Source organism: Rosa rugosa, chromosome 3 (assembly GCF_958449725.1).
Source record: "Rosa rugosa chromosome 3, drRosRugo1.1, whole genome shotgun sequence".
NCBI classification, from domain to species: Eukaryota; Viridiplantae; Streptophyta; class Magnoliopsida; order Rosales; family Rosaceae; genus Rosa; species Rosa rugosa.
Window position 1 is genome coordinate 26841640 of NC_084822.1, and position 22924 is coordinate 26864563.

At 37.5% G+C, this 22924-nt stretch overlaps 2 protein-coding genes and 1 non-coding gene across 3 annotated transcripts; 2 read left to right on the plus strand and 1 right to left on the minus strand.

Annotated features, from left to right (window-relative positions):
* Positions 1 to 2085: 2085 nt before the first annotated feature.
* On the minus strand, positions 2086 to 9086 carry LOC133741154 (uncharacterized). The gene is made up of 2 exons (XM_062169105.1): positions 8871 to 9086; positions 2086 to 5516 (listed from the first exon to the last, which is right to left on the minus strand). The coding sequence occupies exon 2, from the start codon at positions 4230 to 4232 to the stop codon at positions 3084 to 3086; it is 1149 nt and encodes a 382-aa protein (XP_062025089.1). The 5' UTR covers positions 4233 to 5516; positions 8871 to 9086; the 3' UTR covers positions 2086 to 3083.
* LOC133741628 (small nucleolar RNA R71) lies at positions 3931 to 4037 on the plus strand. The gene has a single exon (XR_009862064.1). It is a non-coding gene; the product is annotated as a small nucleolar RNA R71 (small nucleolar RNA).
* An 8185-nt stretch (positions 9087 to 17271) lies between the features above and the next one.
* Positions 17272 to 20751, plus strand: LOC133740328 (putative laccase-9). The gene is made up of 7 exons (XM_062168268.1): positions 17272 to 17465; positions 17585 to 17736; positions 18030 to 18274; positions 18416 to 18541; positions 18750 to 19341; positions 19762 to 20114; positions 20516 to 20751. Exons 1-7 carry the CDS (start codon positions 17370 to 17372, stop codon positions 20647 to 20649), a joined length of 1698 nt encoding a protein of 565 aa, XP_062024252.1. The 5' UTR covers positions 17272 to 17369; the 3' UTR covers positions 20650 to 20751.
* The last annotated feature ends 2173 nt before the right edge of the window (positions 20752 to 22924 follow it).

Here is a 22924-nt window from a genome sequence, read left to right on the forward strand (position 1 = left end):
GAAAATGGAAACTTTCCAAAAATGAAAAATAGAAACTACAAAATAGAAACTTTCTACAAATAGGAACTTTCCCAATCAAAGAATGGAAACTTTCCTAAACAGAGTTTTATTAAGGAAATAACGCAGAAAATGTAGGGAAATGCAGTTAATACGTCGCATTAAAATGCTCCTATCACCCGCTCCAGTCCGCATTCATTGGTGAGTCAAAATTCTCGTTAAAATTTTTCTTCACCAACAGTATTTTCCAGTGTTATATGTGTTTGTATCTGGTCATTCTATTCCTCAATTTTATTTTTTATTTTAGTTATTATACATACATACATACATACATACATATATGTATGTATATATAGAGGGAGGATCAAGAGAGGACATCCTTCAACTCTTAAAATGAGGATGTTTACCCCTTTCAAAAAAAAAAAATGAGGATGTTTTTATTTGGGCTAAATACTGTTTAATACCCTGTGGTATGGCCCAAACATCGATTCAGTCCCTCGACTTTCAATTTCATCAAAAACACCCATACAATATCATATTCTCGTCCAATAGATCCCTCCGACTCAATTCTGTCAATTTCAGACGTTAAGTGTTGACATGGCATTTCCAACTCATCAAAAGTGGGGCCCACACGGAAGTGAAATTCCCAAACTGACCCTGACCAACCAAATATGGAAAAATCAAAAATAAATTCGACACTTTGAGGTTGGGGAGACTCGAACTCCACCCAACACATGTGCAAGCAAAAGCCCCAAACCACCAGACCACTTCATGGTACTGTTATATTGGAAACAAAAATAACATATATCTGTATCATATATTTTTTTTTTTTAAAGGTCATCGTCCTTCTCAACCCTCCTCTCTCCTCCTCTCCTCTTCTTCTTCCTCTTCCGCCATGAAAAAGGTTTTTAACAAGAATTGAAATTTAACCCCAAGAAGTAGAAGCTCCTCCTTTGCTCCTCATTGAAATTCAACTTCGGTTGTTGTGGGGGAGCTGAGATTTTTTGAGCTCAATTCAATGCATGGCTTCTTCGTCTCTCACATCCAAACCCTTTCTGGGTTCTGCTCCGATCTTCGAAACCTGTCCTCCCCCTCCGTTCAGTTCATGGTCTGGCCTCGAACCGCCAAGAAGCTCTGTTAGCTCTCTCTCTCTCTCTCTCTCTCTCTCTCTCTCTCTCTCTCTCTCTCTCTCTCTCTCTCTCTCTCTCTCTCTCTCTCTCTCTCTCTCTCTCTCTCTCTCTCTCTCTCTCTCTCTCTCTCTCTCTCTCTCTCTCTCTCTCTCTCTCGCTTCTATCTCACCCTCATGGATTCGCTCGCACACTTTGCCTGCTTCTATCTGCTCACAGTTTCATCTTTCTTCTTCTCACAAGCTAGGGTTCGTCTTTCTATCTCTGTATCTGTATATATATGTATATCTATCGATGTGATGTTGTTGTTGATCTGGAAATTGGTTCGATTTTGATCTAGGCCGAAGGTACTGCTTCCGTCTTCTTCATCGATAGCTCCAATCATCGATTTCTTCGCAGCAACGATGTTGTCAAGGTAATGATTTTACCAGCTGATGTCGTTGTTTCTCATCTACCTGTTTGTTTTTGCCAATTTTGATTCTTTTGCTTCAATTCTTGTTAAAAACCTTTTTCATGGCGGAAGAGGAAGAAGAAGAGGAGAGGAGGAGAGAGATGGGTGGAGAAGGACGATGACTTTAAAAAAAAAAAAGTATTATACAGATATATGTTATTTTTGTTTGCAATATAGCAGTATCATGCAAGTGGTCTGGTGGTTTGTGCTTGCACATGTGTTGGGGGGAGTTTGAGTCTCCCCAACCTCAAAGTGTCGAATTTATTTTGGATTTTTCTATATTTGGTTGGTCAGGGTCAGTTTGGGAATTTCACTTCTGTGTGGGCCCCAATTTTGATGAGTTGGAAATGCCATGTCAGCACTTAACGTCTGAAATTGACTGAATTGAGTCGGAGGGACCTATTGGACGAAAATATGATATTGTAGGGGTGTTTTTGATGAAATTGAAAGTCAAGGGACTGAATCGATGTTTGACTCATACCACAGGGTACTAAATAGTATTTAGCCCTTTTTATTTTTAGGATGTATTTTAATAAACACAACCACTCATTCTTTAGTTACCTACATACATATGAATTCTACAAAAAATTAGCCAAATCGGAAAACGTTTAACCATTTTTTAGCACAATTTTTATTTTTATTTTATCTAACGGTTTACATTTGTTTACACAATTTTGAATGACCAAATGATTATGGATTTTGTTGATTTTTTGTAGACATCATTCTTGCATAGGAATCTAAAGGATCAACTGTTGAGATCATTGAATTAGGTCATATACTTATGTAAAATAAAATAAAAATCCTCAAATTCTTCAAGTAAGGAGGTCCTCTTTAGAACGGGTCTACACACACAGAAGTGTTCATGTGTGTGTTTGTTTGTATGTGTTACGTCCCGGATCGCAAGTTACCGGTTTACTAGTCTTTCAAATGGTAAACGACATTTACTTTTACTTTTGACTCCGTTTCAATCTTTTAGGGGGCCTTAAAAGTTGACTTTTTGTTCCGGTAAGTTTTTGAGAAAATTTTCTTCACGGAAGTTGTAGAGGACGTTAAACCGAGTTCGTGAACATGTGGTACGCAAAAATCGGAGTTCATATGCAAAAGGTATAAGCGAAAAGGTAAAGTTATTGTTTATGGTAACTTTATATATATATGGAAAGTTACTGTGGTAGGTCAGAAATCAACCTATCCAGCCGGTAACTCTCTCTCTCCCCTCCCGCATTCTCTTTCTCTCTCTCTCTCTTCGATGGATTGGGGTTTTGGTTTTTGATAATTGGAATGGGATAGATGTATGATTGTAATTCCCGCCTTGGTTGCCTCCATGAAAAGCACTAGAACCACCTTGAAACTTGTTGTTTCCATAGCCACCACCTTGCACAAACCCGGGAGGACCACTTTGAACATTCGAACCATAAAGATAAGTGACATTCCCATGTGTACGATGCATAGGTGAAATCTGCCCTTGATTGTTGTGAGGGCCAGAAGATGAAGTACTTGAGCCATTTTGGCTATGCGATGCACCATAGTAGCCTCCTTGACCAAGGTACAAAACTTGAGCCACTAGGGCCTCTTTGAATATAGCTAGAACCTCCTTGCCCTTGATGACTATAAGAACCACCACCTTGTGAACTTGATCCACCTTGGTTGCCTCCCCATGAAAAATTGGGGTGATTCCTCCACCCCGGATTATATGTTGGAGAGTAGGGGTCATTCTTTTGTTGCCTTCCTTGAAAATTATTTATTACCCTTGCTTGCTCCTCCACAAAATCGGGATATTGATGTGCTAAATGCCATTCTTGAGTAACATGGCTAGGAGACTCACATAAAAGACAAGTAGAAAGAGTAGAATTCATGGCCTTGACTTGTGAAATGTGTGGCTCACGGTCTTGCCTCTCAAGTAGTTGCTCCATCTTCTTCTCAAGTCTCTCTAACTTTGAATTCATAATTCCATCACTTGGCATAGACACTTCATAAATCCCACAGCCTCTAGGTAAAGATTCATGACCTCTAACATTATCAACACCATGTTCACGAGTCTGTGGCTCATCGTACAACTCACGGCTCCTCCTTGAATCATCAAGGGTGTCACGGCCTCTCTTAGGCTCATCATAGGAATCTCGACTCTTATGTTCATCATACAATTCACGGCTCCTTGGCTTCTCAAATTCATCTCTTGGTCTTCTTCTTCGGTCATGAGAGTCCCACCTTGCACTTTGCTTAGATAAGTCCTCAATGATACCCCAAGGTTCCGTAGCATGCTTATTTTCTATGCTTCCAAGTGCGGCATTGTCCACACGTCTTCTAGATTCCGGTAGCAAGCCTCTATGGAATGAATCAATAAGTAACCACTTATCTAGGCCATGGTGAGGGCATCCAAGGTCAATGTCCTTGAATCTCTCCCATGCCTCATGCAAAGTCTCTCCATCAAATTGAATAAACCTCAAGATATCATCTCTCATACTTGTAGTCCGGTGGGGAGGAAAAAATGCATTCAAAAACTCTTCTTGAAGTTGACGCCATGATCGTATACTCGTGGGAGGTAGTCTATGTAACCATTCTCTTGCCCGATCTTGAAGTGAAAAGGGAAAAAGACGCATCTTCAAGCTATCCGGTGTAAGTCCTCCCAATTGTAATGTACCACATACTTCTTCAAACATCTTCACATGAGTGTAAGGCCTCTCTTGACTATTATCCTAGCAACAAGTATCCGAAAATTGTGATTTTTAATTGTGAAGACTTAAACTAAATTTAAGAACCGAAAATAGAAAAATTGCTAAAAATGAAAAATGCAATGCTAAAGTAGTTTGCGAAAAATTCAAGACAAGAGAGTGTTGGGTGCTAGGGAGGTTCCTTCACCCAAATCCTATGTGCTGGAAGCTAATCTAATGTAGATGCAAAATTCTTGATTAGGCGGTAGTCGTATCCAAGGCGGTTCAAGGCTCAAGGACCATATATTCTTAATTACGATCTTAATGTGCCGGTTCAAGGGTCACATAAACTCAATTAGAGATGGTTAGAGCCGGTTCAATGGTCTCTAACTCGCTCTAATTGGCATAAAGCTCAAGAATTAGACCACTAAGCGATTTACCCGCGCAATCACGCGGCAGGTGTAATCACCATGCTTATAACCCTTACAATACCAAATTGAGGGTTCTAGCTTAGGAATTAGAGGGGGTCAAGCCTCTAACTCCATCCTCGACATGCTCAAAAATACATAACCTAGAGTTGACTAGGTTCCTAAACATGCATTTCAACCCAACAAAAATTGATATAAGCATCCATCAAATTAAATTGCATCATGACATTAAAATAGGCATCCTTTACATAAAATTTGGGCTAGGGCATGAGAAGATGGAATTTTGGTGAAGTTGATCTTGGTGAGGAGAAGAAATTAGTGAGGAGAATCTTGGTGAGATGAAGAAAAGATGAGAAGGAGGAATTTTGTGGTGAGGTGAGGTGAGGTGAAGAGGAAGAGAAAATGGAAATTGGGAGTTGGAAAGGTCGTGGTGGTCTGCTGGGAGAAGAGGAAGAATGAATGATAATTGGAATGGGATAATTCTATATGTGGCTGGGAAGAGTGGCAGCAATTGAAGAAATGGATGGGTCGTGCAGTGCACGTGAGGAAAAGAAAAGGAATGGCTCAGATGATTAAAGGATGATTGCATGATGATGCCATCATGACGTCATAATTCTTTTCTTTCTTTATTTTTTTCTTTTCCTTTTCTTTCTTTTCCTCAATTTTCTTTTTTCTTCCTTCTTTCTTCTTTCTTCTCTCTTCTCAATGCACTTCCATAACATATTATCGAAGGTGATTAGATTCCGCTCTCTTGATAGTGTTGATCAAGGTTGACCCGCATTGACTATTTCGTCATTTTGTCGGAAACTCCAATTTGCTCCAATCTCGCATCATTTTCACTCATTTCTGCAATTCCGCTTATTTTCTACAAAATAAATAAAAATAGATTAATTACATATTAATTGACATGGGGATTTGCTTACTTCTAGTGTTTTAGATATAATTACACGCATATAAATGCATATAATCAGTTTTTCCAGCATATCTTCCAACTCCGGCCACTAGAAGGTGCTCCATGGATCATTCTAGGACCGCCTCCTCCTCCTCCTGCACACACCCATGGTGGTGGTTCATAGTGATTTGGACGGGAAATCGCAAATCGAAGCAAAAACCCGACTGTAGCAGTTTAACGTTTTCCAGCAAATTCTTCCAATTTTGGTCGTTTCCGGCTAGGGCTGGGATTTTAGCCCGAAAACCCGGAACCGGCCCGAACGGTCCAGGCCCTTTAAAAAAATTTGACAGTTTTTTAAGGTCTGGCCCGAAAACATTATATAACGGGCCAGGCTCGGTCCTTAAAAGTAAAAAAAAAAAAAGCCCGAAGGCCCGAACTGATGTATAGTGAGTATATTTGTTTAGTTTTTTATTATTCTCTCTTCCTCTCTTTCTGGACTCTCTTCTTCTCTCTCTCTTCTGAGTTGTTTAATTTTTTACTTTTTTATTCTCCTCTCTTCCTCTTTTTCTGGACTCTCTTCTTCTCTCTCTTCTTTCTTCTTTCTTTTCCCGTCTCTTCTTGTTCCTCCCTCCCCTCTATTTTTTTTTTTCTCTCTTCTTATCTTCTTATTCTTCTCCCCAAACGCCTCCATTCAGTCCACTGTCTTTTTTTCTTTTCTTTTCCCTTCTCTCCCTAGTCCCTAGTCCTCCTTCCCCCATCAGATCAATTGTAGATAATTGTCTTTACTCATCCCAAAAATTTCTCTCTCTCTCGGTCTCTCTCTAGTTTTTTACCTTTTTCTGTAGCTATGCCGATTGGAGGAAAAATCTGAGTTGTGGATTTGGAGGGCGGAGGAATGAGTTTGGAGCAAGATCTGAGAAAAGATCTGTTGTTTTTTTTTTTGTTTTTTTTTTTTTTTAGCCTTTTGGGCCCGAAAAACCCGAAAACCCGGCCCGAAAATTCAAGTTCGGGTTCGGGTCCGGGCTCTATAAATTTTACACGGGCCGGGCCCAATCCCAGCCCTATTTCTGGCTGCGCCACCACCCATTTCTTGGAGTCATCTTCATCGTTGTTCGAATTTTCAGCCAAATTGATTATCGCTAAGGCATTCAAAACGGTGAGTTACGATTATAAGTATGAACGGTTCAAGTTTGACAGATTTGATTCGTTTATTGATTTAATCTAATTTGATACCTTAACGATCACCGATTTGGCTGAAATGATCTACACATTAGGACCTAAAAACTGAACGGTTGAGATGCCGAAATATAATCGAAAAGTTGGTCTAATGCCCTATCCCTAAAAAACACCCAAAAAAAGGATCCCTTGGTGGAAGGGCCCTATACATACATACATACATACATACATACATACAGGCTTTCTCAGGTAAGGATATCCTTACCTAAGCTTATGGAACGGATTTCCAGTTCTCAAGTAAGGATATCTATACAGTATGACCTAAAAACTGAACAGTTAAGATTTGAATATGTGATCGAAAAGTGGAAATTTGTTCCATAAGCTTAGGAAAAGATATCCCTACCTGAGAAAGCATATATATATCTGTTCCATAAGCTTAGGAAAAGATATCCTTACCTGAGAAAGCATATATATATATATATGCTTTCTCAGGTAAGGATATCTTTTCCTAAGCTTATGGAACAGATATATATAGGGATTAAGCTCACTATATACAACTTATGTGCAAGTATATATGTCTTCTATGAGTTATCTCTAGACTATATATATATATATATATATATATATATATAACAACCCATGAGAACACCCCATCCGATCTGGAAAACTCAAACCCAACGTGCCGCCGTCGACGTCCCTCGAAGCAGTTAGCCATGGATCACAATTGCTTCTTCTCCACCATGAAGAAACCGTCAACCACCCACTCGGCAGTAACCACCACGCACTAGTGAGGCCAGAGGCTCGTGCCGACACTGGGGCCCCACCGGAGGGGAGGACAAAAGAGAAAATTGGAAAAAACCAAGCATTGCGCAAAATTACAGTTTACCGAGGAAGACGGAGCAATAGAAGAACAGGAGAAAAATCCATGTCGTGGTTTGGAGGAGAAAGAGAGAGAGAGAAAAGAAAAAGATCAAAACCAAAAAAAAAAATCTGACTCAAGGGCATTTTAGGAAGTAAAAAGAGACCTTACTATTAAAATTATATAAGGGTGTCTGGTTTGCAATATGGGGTGTGCAAATTTCACCCCCTTAAATTAACTGTTTCTCTTTTTCCACTCCAATACAAATCCCACTATGCTACTGCTACATGAATAGACATGGCATACACTGCTGCTTGCAATAATTTATTTCGTCAGCAGAACGATCGGGATATGCTCTCATTGTGTGATGGAAACTTAGCATTGAAGGGTCTCCATAGATGTACCATGACAAACGACAATACAGGATATCAATTATGTAGTGAGAAAGAGAGATAACTTGTTGGAGCGCCTTAATCATGATGCATGTCTTTTAGGTTCTTACCCAGCATATAAGACGAACCAGTCACAGAATGGCACTAGCTATAGCCTTACATTTTGAACTGTATACATTGTCATTGTCTCTCAAGAAGAAGAGTTACAAATTGATATTTTCGAATGACTTTCGATCTTTATATAAAAAAGAAAAGAACTTCCAATCCCATATTAATGTGCGGATTTGGTTTGAACGGTTCGGTTTTAATTATATACAAAAATGATATGTACATGAAAACTTAATTAGATCACAGATGGACTAGAAGTCATGAGATCCGTCAAATTTAATTGTAGCGGTCTATATTTAGTATTATCCAGCCATAATCAAATTGAGTACTTAGCTGATTTGATAGACACTCGATGAACATTTGTCGGCAGAAGCTAACATTGGGTTCTTCATGTAGTGAGAGAGGAGAATTTACACGACGAGGTTTTTTGAAAGGATCGATCTCGATCTATCACGTTTATCACAATCAATATAGTTTTTGAAGGGGGAAAGCTACCGATTCACTATATTACAGCTACGCACATTGTAGTTTAGGAACATATTCAAAAGTTCTAACCAGGAATTGCGAATATACACATGGCACTAGAAACAATTAAAATTAACTGCGTGGTTGTTGTAATATTTTTTTTTTAGTTTTTTTTTTTAAGGATATTTTTATTTTAGTTATATAGTAATAGTTAGATGACCGCTAGAGTCTTATGCTATTAGATCAAGAGTTAAAAAGATTAATTAGAATAAATTTGGTACAAGATTTTATTCTAAAAGAGTAAAAATGAATGAACTTTGACAATACCTTTATTTTCGGCCAATTGCAGAGCACATGAACAGAACCTATTCAGAATGGATCGAAGCTTATCTAATCCGATTGAGTAGGTGAAGCTTGAGTGTGGTGAACTAATGAAAACTGCCTATTGATCGAATTTATAGAGCATGCATCACCATGTTATTGTAGTACACATACACTTTGTAGTACAAAACACTATGCATGTACTACATCTTTTGAGCACCTAGCCTTGAACTAGGAAAATGTCTAATAAGATTAAAGAAGAATGCAAGTTATATAACTCGATTATGTTATAGATAATCTTCTTGGTTATCATTTTATTTGATGATGATCTAGTTTTCAGGGAGAGTTTTTAATGAGAACCACTACAATGAGGACGAGTTAATGACTTTTTTGTGAAACCCACTTTTTTATCACATTTCCGCAAATTAACCGTTAGATATTTAGATATTCATGTGTAGATCATTTAGACAATTTTTTCAACCAAATTGAAAATTGTTAAGGCATTTATAATCGTGATTTATTAGTTATGAACATAAATAGTTCATGTTTGACAGATTTGGTTCATCCATTAATTTAATCTAGTTTGGTTCCTTAACGATTAGCAATTTGAAAGAAAATTTTCAGAAGTGATCTACTCATGCATATATAGACATCTAATGGTTGATTGCCGTAATGTAATAAAAAAATAGGTATCTCAAATCATTGATTAGAAAGTCATCAACTAGTCCTCATTAAAGTGATCATCATTAGAAGGGCTCCCCTATTTTTCATACATTAAGCTATATGTCAGAGGTAGACTTATCATAATTGGCAAAATATTAGTTAAATAACCACACTATCCTCGACTTGATTAATATTTAAATTAGTGATCTTCAAGATAATTTTAAAAAAGCGAATTAAGGTCTAAATTAAACATAAAATCATATTAGAAAATGAGCTAAATATTGAAGAATAGTGGAGGGGAATGATGGTTAAGGCTTTACAGTTCCTCGATTCATGAGAAATTTAAGCCATGCACCATCTGTTTTTCAAAGCTAAGTTGACTCCATGTATAACGTGGCGGTCATTATCTCTCTCTCTGTATATTGTTACATATTTTCAAATTTCATACACATACTTTTGACCTTTTTAGTCTTTATTTTATAATATCACATATTCGAACCAATGATTCAAATTTAGGTTTCGGTTTCAATTTTGGTGCTTCAAATTTAAAGAAATTTTGGAGAAAGTTTTGATTTTGGTGGAAATTTCGGTTAAAAATAAAAAAATCACATTAATTGCATTTATAAAATGATATTTTTGAATGAAACTTTTACATAGACTAAACTAACCTATAATAAACCTATTTACAAAATTATACGTGTATAATATAATTGTGATAATTAATATGGAAGAGTAATAAACTAATACTGTAGTAGGTTGCTAAACTAGTGTTTTTATCTATGTGTAATTATAAATGTGTTGTATATTGATAATGTGAATGTGATTTACTTTTTATTTTTTTAGCTGGAACCCAGTGAGAAGCTTGACCATCACCCCTTTTCACTAATAATTATAAAATTACAACAGGGGTGGGGGAGGAGAGGACGTAATACTAAATCCCCGTGAATGAAAATGAACAAGTACAACAAAAGGACTACTACGATGTGGTTCGACCTAGTGGTTGAACTACTTCTATTTACTATCATACAATATTGCTCCCAAGTACATGAATTTTGGAAATGATTTGGGTACTTCATCAAATGGGTAATGTATGTGTGTTGATCTCTTCCCACATGCAATCCATATATCGGATATTGTGGAATAACCCAATATGGTATTTTATTTTATGAAGCATACGACATTTGAGACGAAGCAAAAAGGGAATCATGTAGTGGTTGGAGCATTCAACTTTTTAGCAGATAAAAGCAAAAACGTTTTTTCTTGTATTCAATTTTATTGCAAAAATAAAAAATAAAATAATGATAATAATAAAAAAATTCATATTTTCTCTATGAAAGTATGAAGTAAAAAGTTCATTGTCGGTGAGATATAAATTTCACAAAAATTTCAGAGAAATTTCGGACAAAATTTCGGTGTGAATTTATATATATATATATATATATATATATATATATATATATATATATATATATATATATATATTTAAATAAGGGCTGATGCAGCTGCCCTTAAGCCTTTATATATATTTTAGAGTTAAATACTGTTTACTCCCTATACTTATAGGGTTTCATCGTTTCAGTCTCTGACCTTCAAATTTTACCTAAAAACTCCTCAAACTCTCTATTTCCTTCTAATCAGTCCCTACCGTCAAGCTCCGTCCAAATTGTCCGTTAAATTGTTGACGTGGCATTGTTTATACGCTGAAATGACTATTATACCCTTCCCTTATTTTTTTAATTAATTTATTTTCTTTTTTCTCTCTCACTTTTTTTTTTCCTTTTACCTCTTCGTTGTTCGTCGGATTAGTGATCTTCCAAAGAATAGGTCTCCTCTCTCCTCTCCTCTCTTCTGTACTACTAGATCTGCACTCTCTCTCTCTCAGAGGGTCGGTCCATCCCTTCAAAGTCCCGATCCAGGCGTCATGACTGCCGTTGCCAATGCCCCCATGACCATGAAAGAGCAGCCCACGGTAATTATCCCACACCTCTATCTATCATTACAAAACCTGCACACATTTCCAATCAACATTTCAACCACAAAACACGAAAGCCTCCTCTCTCACACACATTTCGTCGAACACCTCACCTGCAATCGCGCGTACACGTGTCGCCGAGAATCATGATCGTGGCGGTGGCAGTGCCGGTTTCGTCGCCGGACCAGCACTCGCCGAGATTGGGACACTTGGCCTCCTTGCATATCGTGTAGAGCTTCAATTCCCTGAGCTTCTTCTTAATCTGCATGTATTTCTTGTCGTCGGGGATCGACTCCTTCATCCATTTCGGCTTCGGCAACTGCTTCTTCTTCGTGCCGACCTCCACGAAGTACGGACCTTCGCCTTCGACTAATTCCGTGAGAGTGGGAGACTCGGCGGTGAGGCGAGCCCGGAGGTCTGCCAGGGTTGGTGGCAATTGGGAGGAGGAGGTTGACGGCGTGGAGAGGAGAAGGATCGGGTCATGGACTTTAGGGTTCGGGTCAGGGCTGAGAACCGGGTCTGCATCTCTCTCTCTCTCTCTCTCTTCGGGTTAAGGTGGTGAGAGAGATTGGTTCATGTGATGATGATGACTCGATCTTGAGGAAGAAGATGAGGGAGGTTGGCCGTTTTGGTTGGTTGGCGCAGACTATTTTGGATCTTGGAGAAGAGCTGGAAGAAGAAGATGTAGAAAGACGTAAAAAAAATTTAAAAAAACAAATGGCGAGAGATAAAAAAGAAAATAAATTAATTTTAAAAAAATAAGGTAAGGGTATAATAGACATTTTGACGTGTAAAAAATGCCACGTCAGCAATTTAAAGGACAATTTGGACGGAGTTTGACGGCAGGGACCGATTGGGAGGAAATTGAGAGTTCAGGGACTTTTTAGGTGAAATTAGAAGGTCATAGACTAAAACGATGAAACCCTATAAGTATAGGGAATAAACAGTATTTAACTCTATATTTTATGTGTGTAGATATTTCGGAAATTAAGTATTTCGCGGAAATGTACGGAAAATTTCAGAAAATTTCGAGAAACTCTTGACAGAAATGATATAGTAGATGAATTTCATTTCGGTACTTCAAACTTACGGAAATTTCGATAGAAATTTAGGCAGTTTTGGAGAAATTGGAAACCTTGATTCGAACTAACAATCTCTACGATATTAAGTTTTATAAGTTCTCCATTTTTTTTTTTGAATGGAAATTGATATCAATAGATCAATAGCCGAAAAACTGTCAATGGATAGAGTCTAACTGTACTAACAACAAGATAGCCGACAGAAAATTCGGAAACCCTATTCTAAGCAAAACTGACTCATTTCAAATTGATGATAAGCTCGCTAAAATTAGCGAACTTATAAACAAAGAAACTCCGTGTCTTTTAGGGCAACATTTACTAGCATCCCCATTTCTCAGGCTAGCAATTGTGGTACCAACAGAATGCCACTTCCTAGCAAACAAATAGGAGCACTTCCTTACTTAAAAGCCGCTTGAAAAATGCCAATCTTATTCCAAATAATTACCAACTCCAATAGCAGTCTTGATCTGAAAACGATTGATCATGGACCATCTACCAGCCCAAATGCCCAAGTAGGTCCACCTCTTAGGCCATGCTCACCCTCATCACTAAGTGATAAATGAGGGTGGCAATACACCCTCCCTACTGGCTCACAACATAGGATCCAACATCCTAAATTTGAGCCCAGGCCCAAGCCCAAACTTGAGTAGAGTGAGCAAAAGCCCTAAACTACTTCTGCCAGTCCATCATAGCCGTCGCCTTCAAATCCGGTGGCTGGCCCGCCCAGCTTCCCATGATCCACCACCAGCGCCAACTAGAGACCAAACCAGCCCTGCTTCCCCGCACCGAGAAAGCTGTCAATCTCTTGCACAACTCACCTGCAATCAAACCGGTCGGGTTCACGACTCCGATCTGCTTCCCTTCAGCCAACTGATCCTGATGAGTACCGTAATCCCAAGCCTGGCGGGCAACAGATTTTCTGCGATTGAAGCCACCGCGTCAAAAACCTCAACGATGAGAAGTCTCGTCTCTACCAGATTCGATGGAGGCCCTCTCTCTCTCTCTCTCTCTCTCTCTCTCTCAGACTCTAGGGTGTTTAGAGCTTCTTTCTCCTTGTATATTGATTACACGCATTTTTATAAGTGTAATTATATCTAAAATACTAGAATTAAGCTAATCCTCAAGTTAATTAATATATAGTTAATCATTTTTTATTTATTTGTAGGTAATAAGTGGAGTTACAGAAATTGCGAGAAAACAAAGCGAAAATGGAGCAATTTAGAGTTTGGATAGAAGGTTGAAATAGTCAATGCGGGTCAACCGTGATCAATGCCATCAAGGAAGCGAAATCTAATTGCTTCCGATAATATATGCGAAAATGCAATGAAAATAGAGAAGAAGAAACAATTATATTAATTAATCATTTGATGATTAATTATGCATGATTGCATGCTTAGGCCATAATCACGTGCAGCAATTAAACAATCTTTGTTCAATTGGCTTGAGTCATTTGGCAGCCATCCATTAATTCATTTCCCTTTGTTTTGATGGCAGCCCAAGACCAATTAAATCCTCATCTTTTCCTCTTCGACAACAGGCCACATGCCATCTATTTAATTGGAAATTATTCTATGCACCGACGGTGCAAGTGACCCAACCCTTATAAAATAATCTCAACCCTTAATATTTATTATCAACTTTATTTTTAATAAACAAAAAGTGTATTTAATGCAATCTAACGATAATTTATGTTGGTGCAAGTGCACGGCGGTGCTCTGAATAATCTCTCCTATTTCATTCCTTTCTTCTCTCTTTTAAAAACCCACCGAGCATTATTTTGTTCTTTCCTTCTTAACTAGCACGTGCACCCTATATCCTCCTTATCTCTTCACATAATTGCATATATACGACCTATTCTCCTCTCTCTTCAGAGATCTACTTACAGTAGCCGCAAACAGGGGGCAGTGGCTGCTCTCTTTCCCATCCTCCTGCTCCATTTTTCATAATAGTTTTAGTTTTCTTTTGGATATTTGTAGAATTTCTCACACAAGCTTCAAGGAGACATCAAGAGCTACAAGATTCAAGATTTAGGTATTTGTGGGAGTTGTAATCCAAGGGAAGTCATAGTAGCTTCCTAGCTAATTGTGACTACCTTTGTTTTCTCCTACACTTCTATGCTCTTTTTTCTTTGAATTTTGTATATTTGATCTTCATAATTATGGGATGTGAGTAATTTCTTTGTTGGAGGTTAGGGTTGTGTGCCCTAACCCAAATTTGATGTAATGGATGCTTAATTTAATTTATATATGGAATTTGTTAATTATTGGATGCTTGTGTTTTGTGATAATTGATTAGAATGCATGCTTAGGAATTGTCAACTCTTGGGTATGTGTTTTAATAAGTCTAGATTAAAATTTAGGGGATGACATCCTTAGATTTTAGAGCTAGAACCCTAATTTAATAATCATGGGAAGTACAAGCAAGGTTCACTACATGATTAGTTTGATTGCGGTTATGGTGAGCTTGGTTGCCTAATTCCTCAATCTCTAGGCCTCTTGATGTGAATTAGTGACCCTTGGACTGGCTCTAATTTATGTCAAGTGAGTTCCTACGGCCCTTGAACCAGAGTAGGAATACCATAAAATGGAATTTCGGCCCTTGAGCCTTGAAAAACCTTGGGTACGGCTTCTACCATCTTTAATAAATTGCACGTAAATCAAATTAGCATCGAGAGCATTGAATTAGGGTTAGGATTCATCCCTAACTACCAATCCGCTATTTATATTCATTTCTTACTTTTTTTTTTCCTTTATTTAATTTAGTTGTTAGTTAAAATTTTCATTTAAATGCTTGCACTTTAGTTATTAGAAATTTAAATTACAATTATCGGTGACAATTTTGACTCATTGTAAATAACCACCACTAGACTCTTAGTTTTGATTAGGCTTGGGTGACAACCAAAGCTGAGCATTTCTAAGGCTTGGTGCCTTAGAGAAGTATTTTTTTTTTTTTTTTCTTTGTTTACTAAGTGTCTTTATTTCTAATTACCCAAGGATTGTGGGTTAGCTACTAATCCTCGTGGTACGATAACTTTTGGCTTAATATTTCTCTATCTTGACAATGATACATACGCTTGCGTAAATGTGTATCAAGTCATATATCAATTTTATAAGTTCTCAATATTTGAAAGGAAAACCTAATATTTTTGGTGATAAAATAACTTTGACAATATTCCTCCCTTCGTCAATAATTGGTAATAAATAACCTACATTCACCGATAAATCTATATACATACATAAGTTCTATTTAGTGTTAAACTAAGTAAACAAATCTATTAACATAAGTAAAAGCATTAATAATTTTTCTTCTCTGACCTCAGATGCGCCGCACGCGCTTGGTCAACTCTGATTGAGACATATGCCCGGTCCGACGGCATGCCCTCATGGCGGCGTCATCGGATGGGCTAGAGTGGATCGACTGATTGTCCGATAGATGGGTGTCCATTCGAAGGGAAGCTTGCACCGTGGCTTCGTCGTTCAGATTGCGCAGAGGTTCTGTCAGGGATGAGCAGTGTGGGCTGGGGTCGGCGAGATCAGAGGGTGGACGGTGGAAAGTGAGGTTCCCTAGTGGTAACAAGTTGGTGGCAGCGAGAGCAAGATTCGAAGGGCTCAGATCAAGTCGGAGGATTAGAGCCCCTTGCGTTGACAACCTCATCTTTGATCGGATCCGGTCAGCTTACATTGGCGGCGGTGCTGGCCGGCATGATGGGGAGAGCAGAGAGGTGGAGGGATGGCCATGAGTCTAGTGACGGGTATGTCGCCGATGGTGTGACGGCGGGAGCTCTGTGTTCGAGATGGAGGTGTGCAAACTGCTTACTCGGATTTGGCTCGATGACTTTTGGGCATGGGCTTGGTTTTGGGCCCTGGTCCAAAACTTTATCTTTTTTGTTGTATTATTTCTTCTATGCCTTGTTGCATTTTATGCTTAGTAATATATGGCTTTATGCCAGTAATAAGTCCCTATCACTATTTGATAGGGCGACATGGGCTTGGTCCTGATATGCACACTAAGTGTGCCTTGTCTGACCTAGCGATGTGGCGAGCCTTTTAGTTGATCAAATAGACTCAACCTCCTAGTGGCAGGATGAAATTGAGTGTCGCCGGATTTGTTTCCGTGCGACGATATAGTAGGAAAACTGTGTTATTTGTAATGATACTTTTTCGTGATAAAGTAATTTTTCCGTTATGTCACCGCTTTGTTAAAGCAAATAGAGTAGCTAGTTATGCACTCTTTGCTAATTGGTGCTTGTTAGAATATATAGACTTAGTGGAGACTCCTGGTATTATTTCTAAACGTTCTCTTGATGCTTATTGTAATCTGGGGTTCAGGCTTTATGTCCCCTTTTGTAATCTGTAATTTCATTAATCAAGACTTGAAGGCAGCCGCACCAACTCTATTTAAAAAAATAAAATAAAAAACTAAGTAAACAAAAATATTTTCTTTATTTGAACTTTTGAAGTCTACATTTAGATACGAGGGCATGTTGGCATGAGGCTTATACAGATCAAGTAGGTAAATTAAGAACAGTTACTACCATATACCATATTACCATATAGTCGTCATATAAATGGATAGGGTGGATGGGATGTTGGGTGTGGACACAGATATTATTATTACCACTCTTCATGGGATGAAAAGGAAAGCCAATCTTTTATCTTTTGCCAGACACGGTTTCTGTCCTTCTAGATATATTAATATATAGCAGCACAGAAACGAAAGCAAGCAACTGAATCCTCCTGTGCGAGAGCAAACAAAACAGAAGAGGAAATTCAGATCATCCAATTTTAGAAAATGGGCTGCCGCATACTCGTCCTCCTCCTGGGGACTTTCTTCCTTGATGGGCTACTCCTCTCCATGGCTGCTGACGTCCACCACTACAGCTTTATTGTAAGGATTATCAGTCAACTACTATGTATAATATGTATATAATTAATCTGTTTCTTAGTTTGTTAATCAGACAGATATTTGGTTAATTCCTTTAGTAATATTATTGTGGTTAACTGCAGCTGAAGGAGACCAACTTTACAAGACTCTGTTTCACAAAGCCGATGCTCACTGTAAATGAGTCGTTCCCAGGTCCAACCATTCATGTTCGCAAAGGCGATACTGCTTTTGTTACTGTTCATAATGATGGCAAATATGGTGTCACCATTCACTGGTCTCTCTCTCTCTCTCTCTCAGATCCAAGTGCTCACTAAACTGAGGAACATAAAGTCTTTCGACTGTCATATGTATCTCAGTCAATGATTCTCTGTTCAATATATATCTGTTATTTCCATGCATGAAGTTAATAATAAACTAAAGTCTTAGAAATTGTTGTCTCCTCAAATAAGGAAATGAATACAAATCTATTTTATGAAGCAAATTTGAGAAATATTACTGTTCTTAAATTTTGTGACTCTCCTCGACCATGATTGAAATTTGATTTGATATGCTTGAACTTTTCTATAGGCATGGAGTGAAGCAACCGCATAATCCATGGTCGGATGGTCCAGAAAATATCACTCAGTGTCCAATTCAACCTGGAAAGAATTTCACTTATGAGGTCATATTCTCAGATGAAGAAGGCACACTTTGGTGGCATGCACATAGCGACTGGTCTCGTGCCACAGTTCATGGCCACATTGTTATTTTACCTGAGAGAGAGAAAACTTATCCATTTCCTAAACCTTACGCCGAGCAAACAATTTTTCTTGGTATATATATACATACATATTATCTATATTATTATCTCTATCTATATCATTTAAGAAAAAAAAATCTAGTTAAGGTATGCTCAAATCACTAATAATTCACATTTAGTAATCGTTTTTTGTCTTAATTTTTTATATTGGCAGGATCATGGTTTAATACAGACGTAAAGGAACTAATTGATGACGCCACGGCAACCGGAAGTGACCCAGAGGCGTCCACTGGATTCACCATCAATGGCTGGCCAGGAGCTTTATACAATTGCTCCAATGGTATATCTATAAAAACAAAAACAAAAAAGTAAAAAACAAATGGCTTAATGATTTATTATTTTGAGACAACCACTAAATTTGTTATGTCACAACCACTAACTTAAACACTTTATTTTTTTGAGACACAGTACAAAGTGAAAAGAAGGACAAATCATTTAATGATTTTTGTTATAAATTAAAAATTAATTTCTTCTACAATATATTGCAGAAACTATATACACTCTTGGGGTTGAATACGGCAAAACCTATCTTCTTCGTCTAGTGAGCGGTGTTATGAACGAAGAAATGTTCTTCGGAATTGCCGGGCACAACTTCACAGTGGTGGCACAAGACGCATCATACTTAAAGCCAATAGTCACAAGCTACATAATGATAGCTCCAGGCCAAACCATGGATATTCTACTAACGGCAAACCAGACCCCAAGTTACTATTACATTGCTGCCAGCCCATTTTTCGACTCAAACGCTCCCTTCGACAACACCACCACCACAGCCATCCTCCGGTACACGAAAGTTACTTCCGCTCCGTCGACTATTCCCATGCCTTCACTTCCCTTTGTAACAGACAAACAAGCTGTAGACAACTTCACAGCTCAGTTAAGGGCCTTGGCAAGCAAGAAACATCCTATCAGTGTGCCCAAAAATTTTACCGAAAGAATCATAATCTCAGTCTCTGTGAACCAACTTCCTTGTGAGGCTAATGTCACCTGCGGGGGTCCGAACGGTAACAGGCTGGCTGCTAGCTTGAACAATATCAGCTTCTCTACCCCCACAACTGACATACTGCAAGCATACTATAGGTACGTTATAATTTCTCGGTGACCACATTTATATTCTACATACAACTTTGAAAGGGTGGTCCCACCACTATAAAATTTCTTTCTAGACGAAATTGATGCTTTACCAAATTATATATAATTTTTATGTGTTCATTTATGGTAAATTAATATATCGATATATTAAGTTACAATGATACATTGATTTTATGCATTAGTAAACTAATTTGTTATTACCCTATTTTTGCATTGCATTTGTCTACTACTGTATCGAACTAAGTTTACTCATTAATGTACCGTAAAATTTTTCTATTTTCATATGATGTTATTCAAAATAAATTGGTTGCTATATATCAAATTATTCCTCTCATATATATAAGGGCACATGAATTCAAAAAATTAGTAAAATAAATCATGAATTAATTACCTTGATAATTTGCATAGGAACTTAAATGATACCTACGAAGACGATTTTCCAAATCAACCGCCGGTGTATTTCAACTTTTCTGGAGTTGATACAGAACTGTATCTATTGCCGGAGGTAGGGACAAAGGTGAAGATGATCAAGTACGGGGCATCAATTGAAATTGTGTACCAAGGGACTAATGTCGGGAATGCAGAAAACCATCCCATGCATCTACATGGTTACAGCTTCTATGTCGTTGGGTCAGCTTACGGCAACTGGAATGAGACCACTTCTCCGGCCACTTACAACTTGGTCGATCCACCGGAAGTCAACACTGTTGGAATTCCGAAAAATGGATGGACTGCCATCCGATTCGTTGCTAACAATCCCGGTATGTACAGCCTCTCTCCCTGTCATGTTAATTAGATTTATTGCTAGCTAGGGTTTAGAGTTAGCTTTTAGGATGCCAATTATCTCTCAAGTAAACTCCAAGATATGATAGCGGGTAGGGCGGTAGGCAGTGTACTATTTGAACCACATATTTCAAAACAATCATTATTCATTTGAGCAATGATGAGTACGTTCTGTTCGATCTGAACCATACAAAGCCACGCGACGGAACTTCACATGGCTCTGTTCTAGCACGTGTCTGGGTTTGTCAAAAATGTCAATTAATTTGTCAAATGAATTAATTGTTGAATTGTGTGCAAGTTATTGAATTTTGATGTTGTCTGATATTTAAGGAATTTAAAGTGAAATTTTTGTGTACTTACAAGTTTCATAATTTTTCAGGAGTGTGGTTTATGCATTGTCATTTAGAACGCCACGCTAGTTGGGGTATGAATTTGGTGATTATTGTCAAGAATGGCCCCACTAAGGGAACTAGCATTCGACGACCCCCTCCAAACTTGCCAGTTTGTGCTTAGTCTTTCGGTCAAAAATCTTATATATAGTTTTGATTATTATGTTTGTTATTATGTTGAATAAGTGAATGCAATCTTATATATATATATATATAGTTTTAATTATTATGTTTCTTATTATGTTGAATAAGTGATTGTAAGTTGATGATATGCCATTAGAAAATAATTTATGAAAATTATTAGCGGATGACACAAGGTCAGTCTATAAGCTATTGGCCAAAATTCTTCTTTAAAAAATTGTGATTGCAAATTACGAAATTATAATAAAAATTAAGAAAAAAATTCAAAATTTTTGAGCCATAGCAAAAGGCTAAAGTGTGCGTAAAAGAATAAGATAGAGAGAGAATAGAGAGACAAAATATATGAGGAGATAGAAGTCTGTGATTTATTTTCACAAGACCCGTTTATATAGGAGTAGGGTTTACATCATAATTAAGGACATAACTAATGAGTAATTACGTGGACAACTACACATATATATAATATTTACAACACTTCCTCGTAGATGTCCACTAGTGAATGATATGGTGTTGGACATGTTTATTGTTGCCTCATTAAAAACCTGGTCAGGTAACAAAAACCCAGTAGGATAAAAACAACTTTGGTCAAATGAGAAAAAGAGTGCAACGCGCATATATACTATGTAACATACTTTTGAATGCTCCACATGATTGTTGCAAGCTTCAATTCTATATGTGATAAAATACATGTACCATGTATAGTGGATATAGTGTGTCGATCACAGAACTGAGACTGTGCGTGCTTTGCATATAAAAGGGGACTCATCATGAATATCATTTTCTCCAAAGGTTAGGGTAATATCAATAAAACTATGATCTTCTCAATAAATCTTACCTTACATGATAAGAGTAAAACCAATTTCATATGCTCAAATTATAGATAAAGATATTAGCTAAAAAATAACAATATCAAGGAATAACAATTAACACATTCACATTAATACGATATTTCGAGCATTGAAAATTCACATATCATACTTAGCCATAATATCAATTTGTGCAATTGACAATTTCTTATAGGCTCTGTAGGAGTTCTGATTAAATTCATAACTTCGTGAAAGTTATAATATGTTGCAACTTAATTCGAAATTCATATCTTAGTCTTGTCATCGTGCTCATTGAGGCAATAAGTGACTTTGACTATAATAGAATGACTATATATGAGCTTTAGACTCTTTCATTACATGAATTCCATGAATAAGCTTCAATCTCTTTCATTCAATCATGGATTTGCCATGCAGGCAATATGAATCCTTGAAAGATTTGATTAAGCAATATGTTTATAATTACACATTAGATTAGAGGATTTGCTTTTAGCAATGTGTTTTTAAGATCTTTATAATAATCAAGACAACCTGCCATAAGCCTCTCGTCAATATAAAAGCTATATGTGACACTGTACTTATAGAAAACTTGTTGTTTGTATGAAGGGAAGAATAATATTCATAATCTCGACTCTCTATAAAGAGATTTGTGTCATAGTGATTTCAATTCACTTTAGTACACCCTCTTGTAATTTTTAGAGTTGATCAAGTCCAAATATATCATCACGTTTCTAATATTCAAATTTATTAGAATTGCCTCTTTCCAATTTAGCCAATAGTATAGTTTGTCGACATAATGAAACGTAGTACAATATACAACCCTTGATGAATTCAGTAGCTACTGCATTAAGAAATCATCAATGATCATCAATTTTCGATCTCACACATTCATATATACATGCAATAGCTATAATAAACTTATTGATATTGAGTACTCATGTAAGACCTCGGAAATTTGTTATTAATTCCTAAATATTTCCTGGGATTAATAAGGTGTTCGTTTGTACGATTTCGTGGTTCGAGGGTAGAGTGAAATTATTTTCGGACGAATAATTATTCGAAGTGCACGTTTTAGGGGGTTCACAAAAGTTGACTTTTTATACGTTAGGTTCCTGCTGAAACTTCCTTCACGAAAGTTGTAGAACGCGTTGATACGAGTTCGTGGACATGTGGAACACGAGAATCGGAGTTCGTATGAGAAAGTTATGAGCGATTGAAATTTGGGAAATTTCTATAAATAGCGAAAATTTCAGATTTTTCATAAAATCCCAAAATTTCCAGTTTTTGCGTTTTGACCCCCGGCTTTTCTCTCTTCTCTCTCCTCCGCGCCTCCACAGAACCGTCGGGTCTCCGTCGACCCGACCCGTGTTTTCCGGCTCCATTGCGCATCCTCCGGCCACGGACCCGAACCAGACCGACTCGGCTCGGCCTGAT

Excerpts from the sequence above, each read along its gene's own strand:
- LOC133741154 (XM_062169105.1), bottom strand. The coding sequence starts at position 4,232 with ATGTTTGAAGAAGTATGTGGTACATTACAATTGGGAGGACTTACACCG.
- LOC133740328 (XM_062168268.1), top strand. The coding sequence starts at position 17,370 with ATGGGCTGCCGCATACTCGTCCTCCTCCTGGGGACTTTCTTCCTTGAT. Across the intron at positions 17,466-17,584 it reads TCCACCACTACAGCTTTATT|CTGAAGGAGACCAACTTTAC; the intron begins GTAAGGATTATC and ends GGTTAACTGCAG. Across the intron at positions 19,342-19,761 it reads ATACTGCAAGCATACTATAG|GAACTTAAATGATACCTACG; the intron begins GTACGTTATAAT and ends TAATTTGCATAG.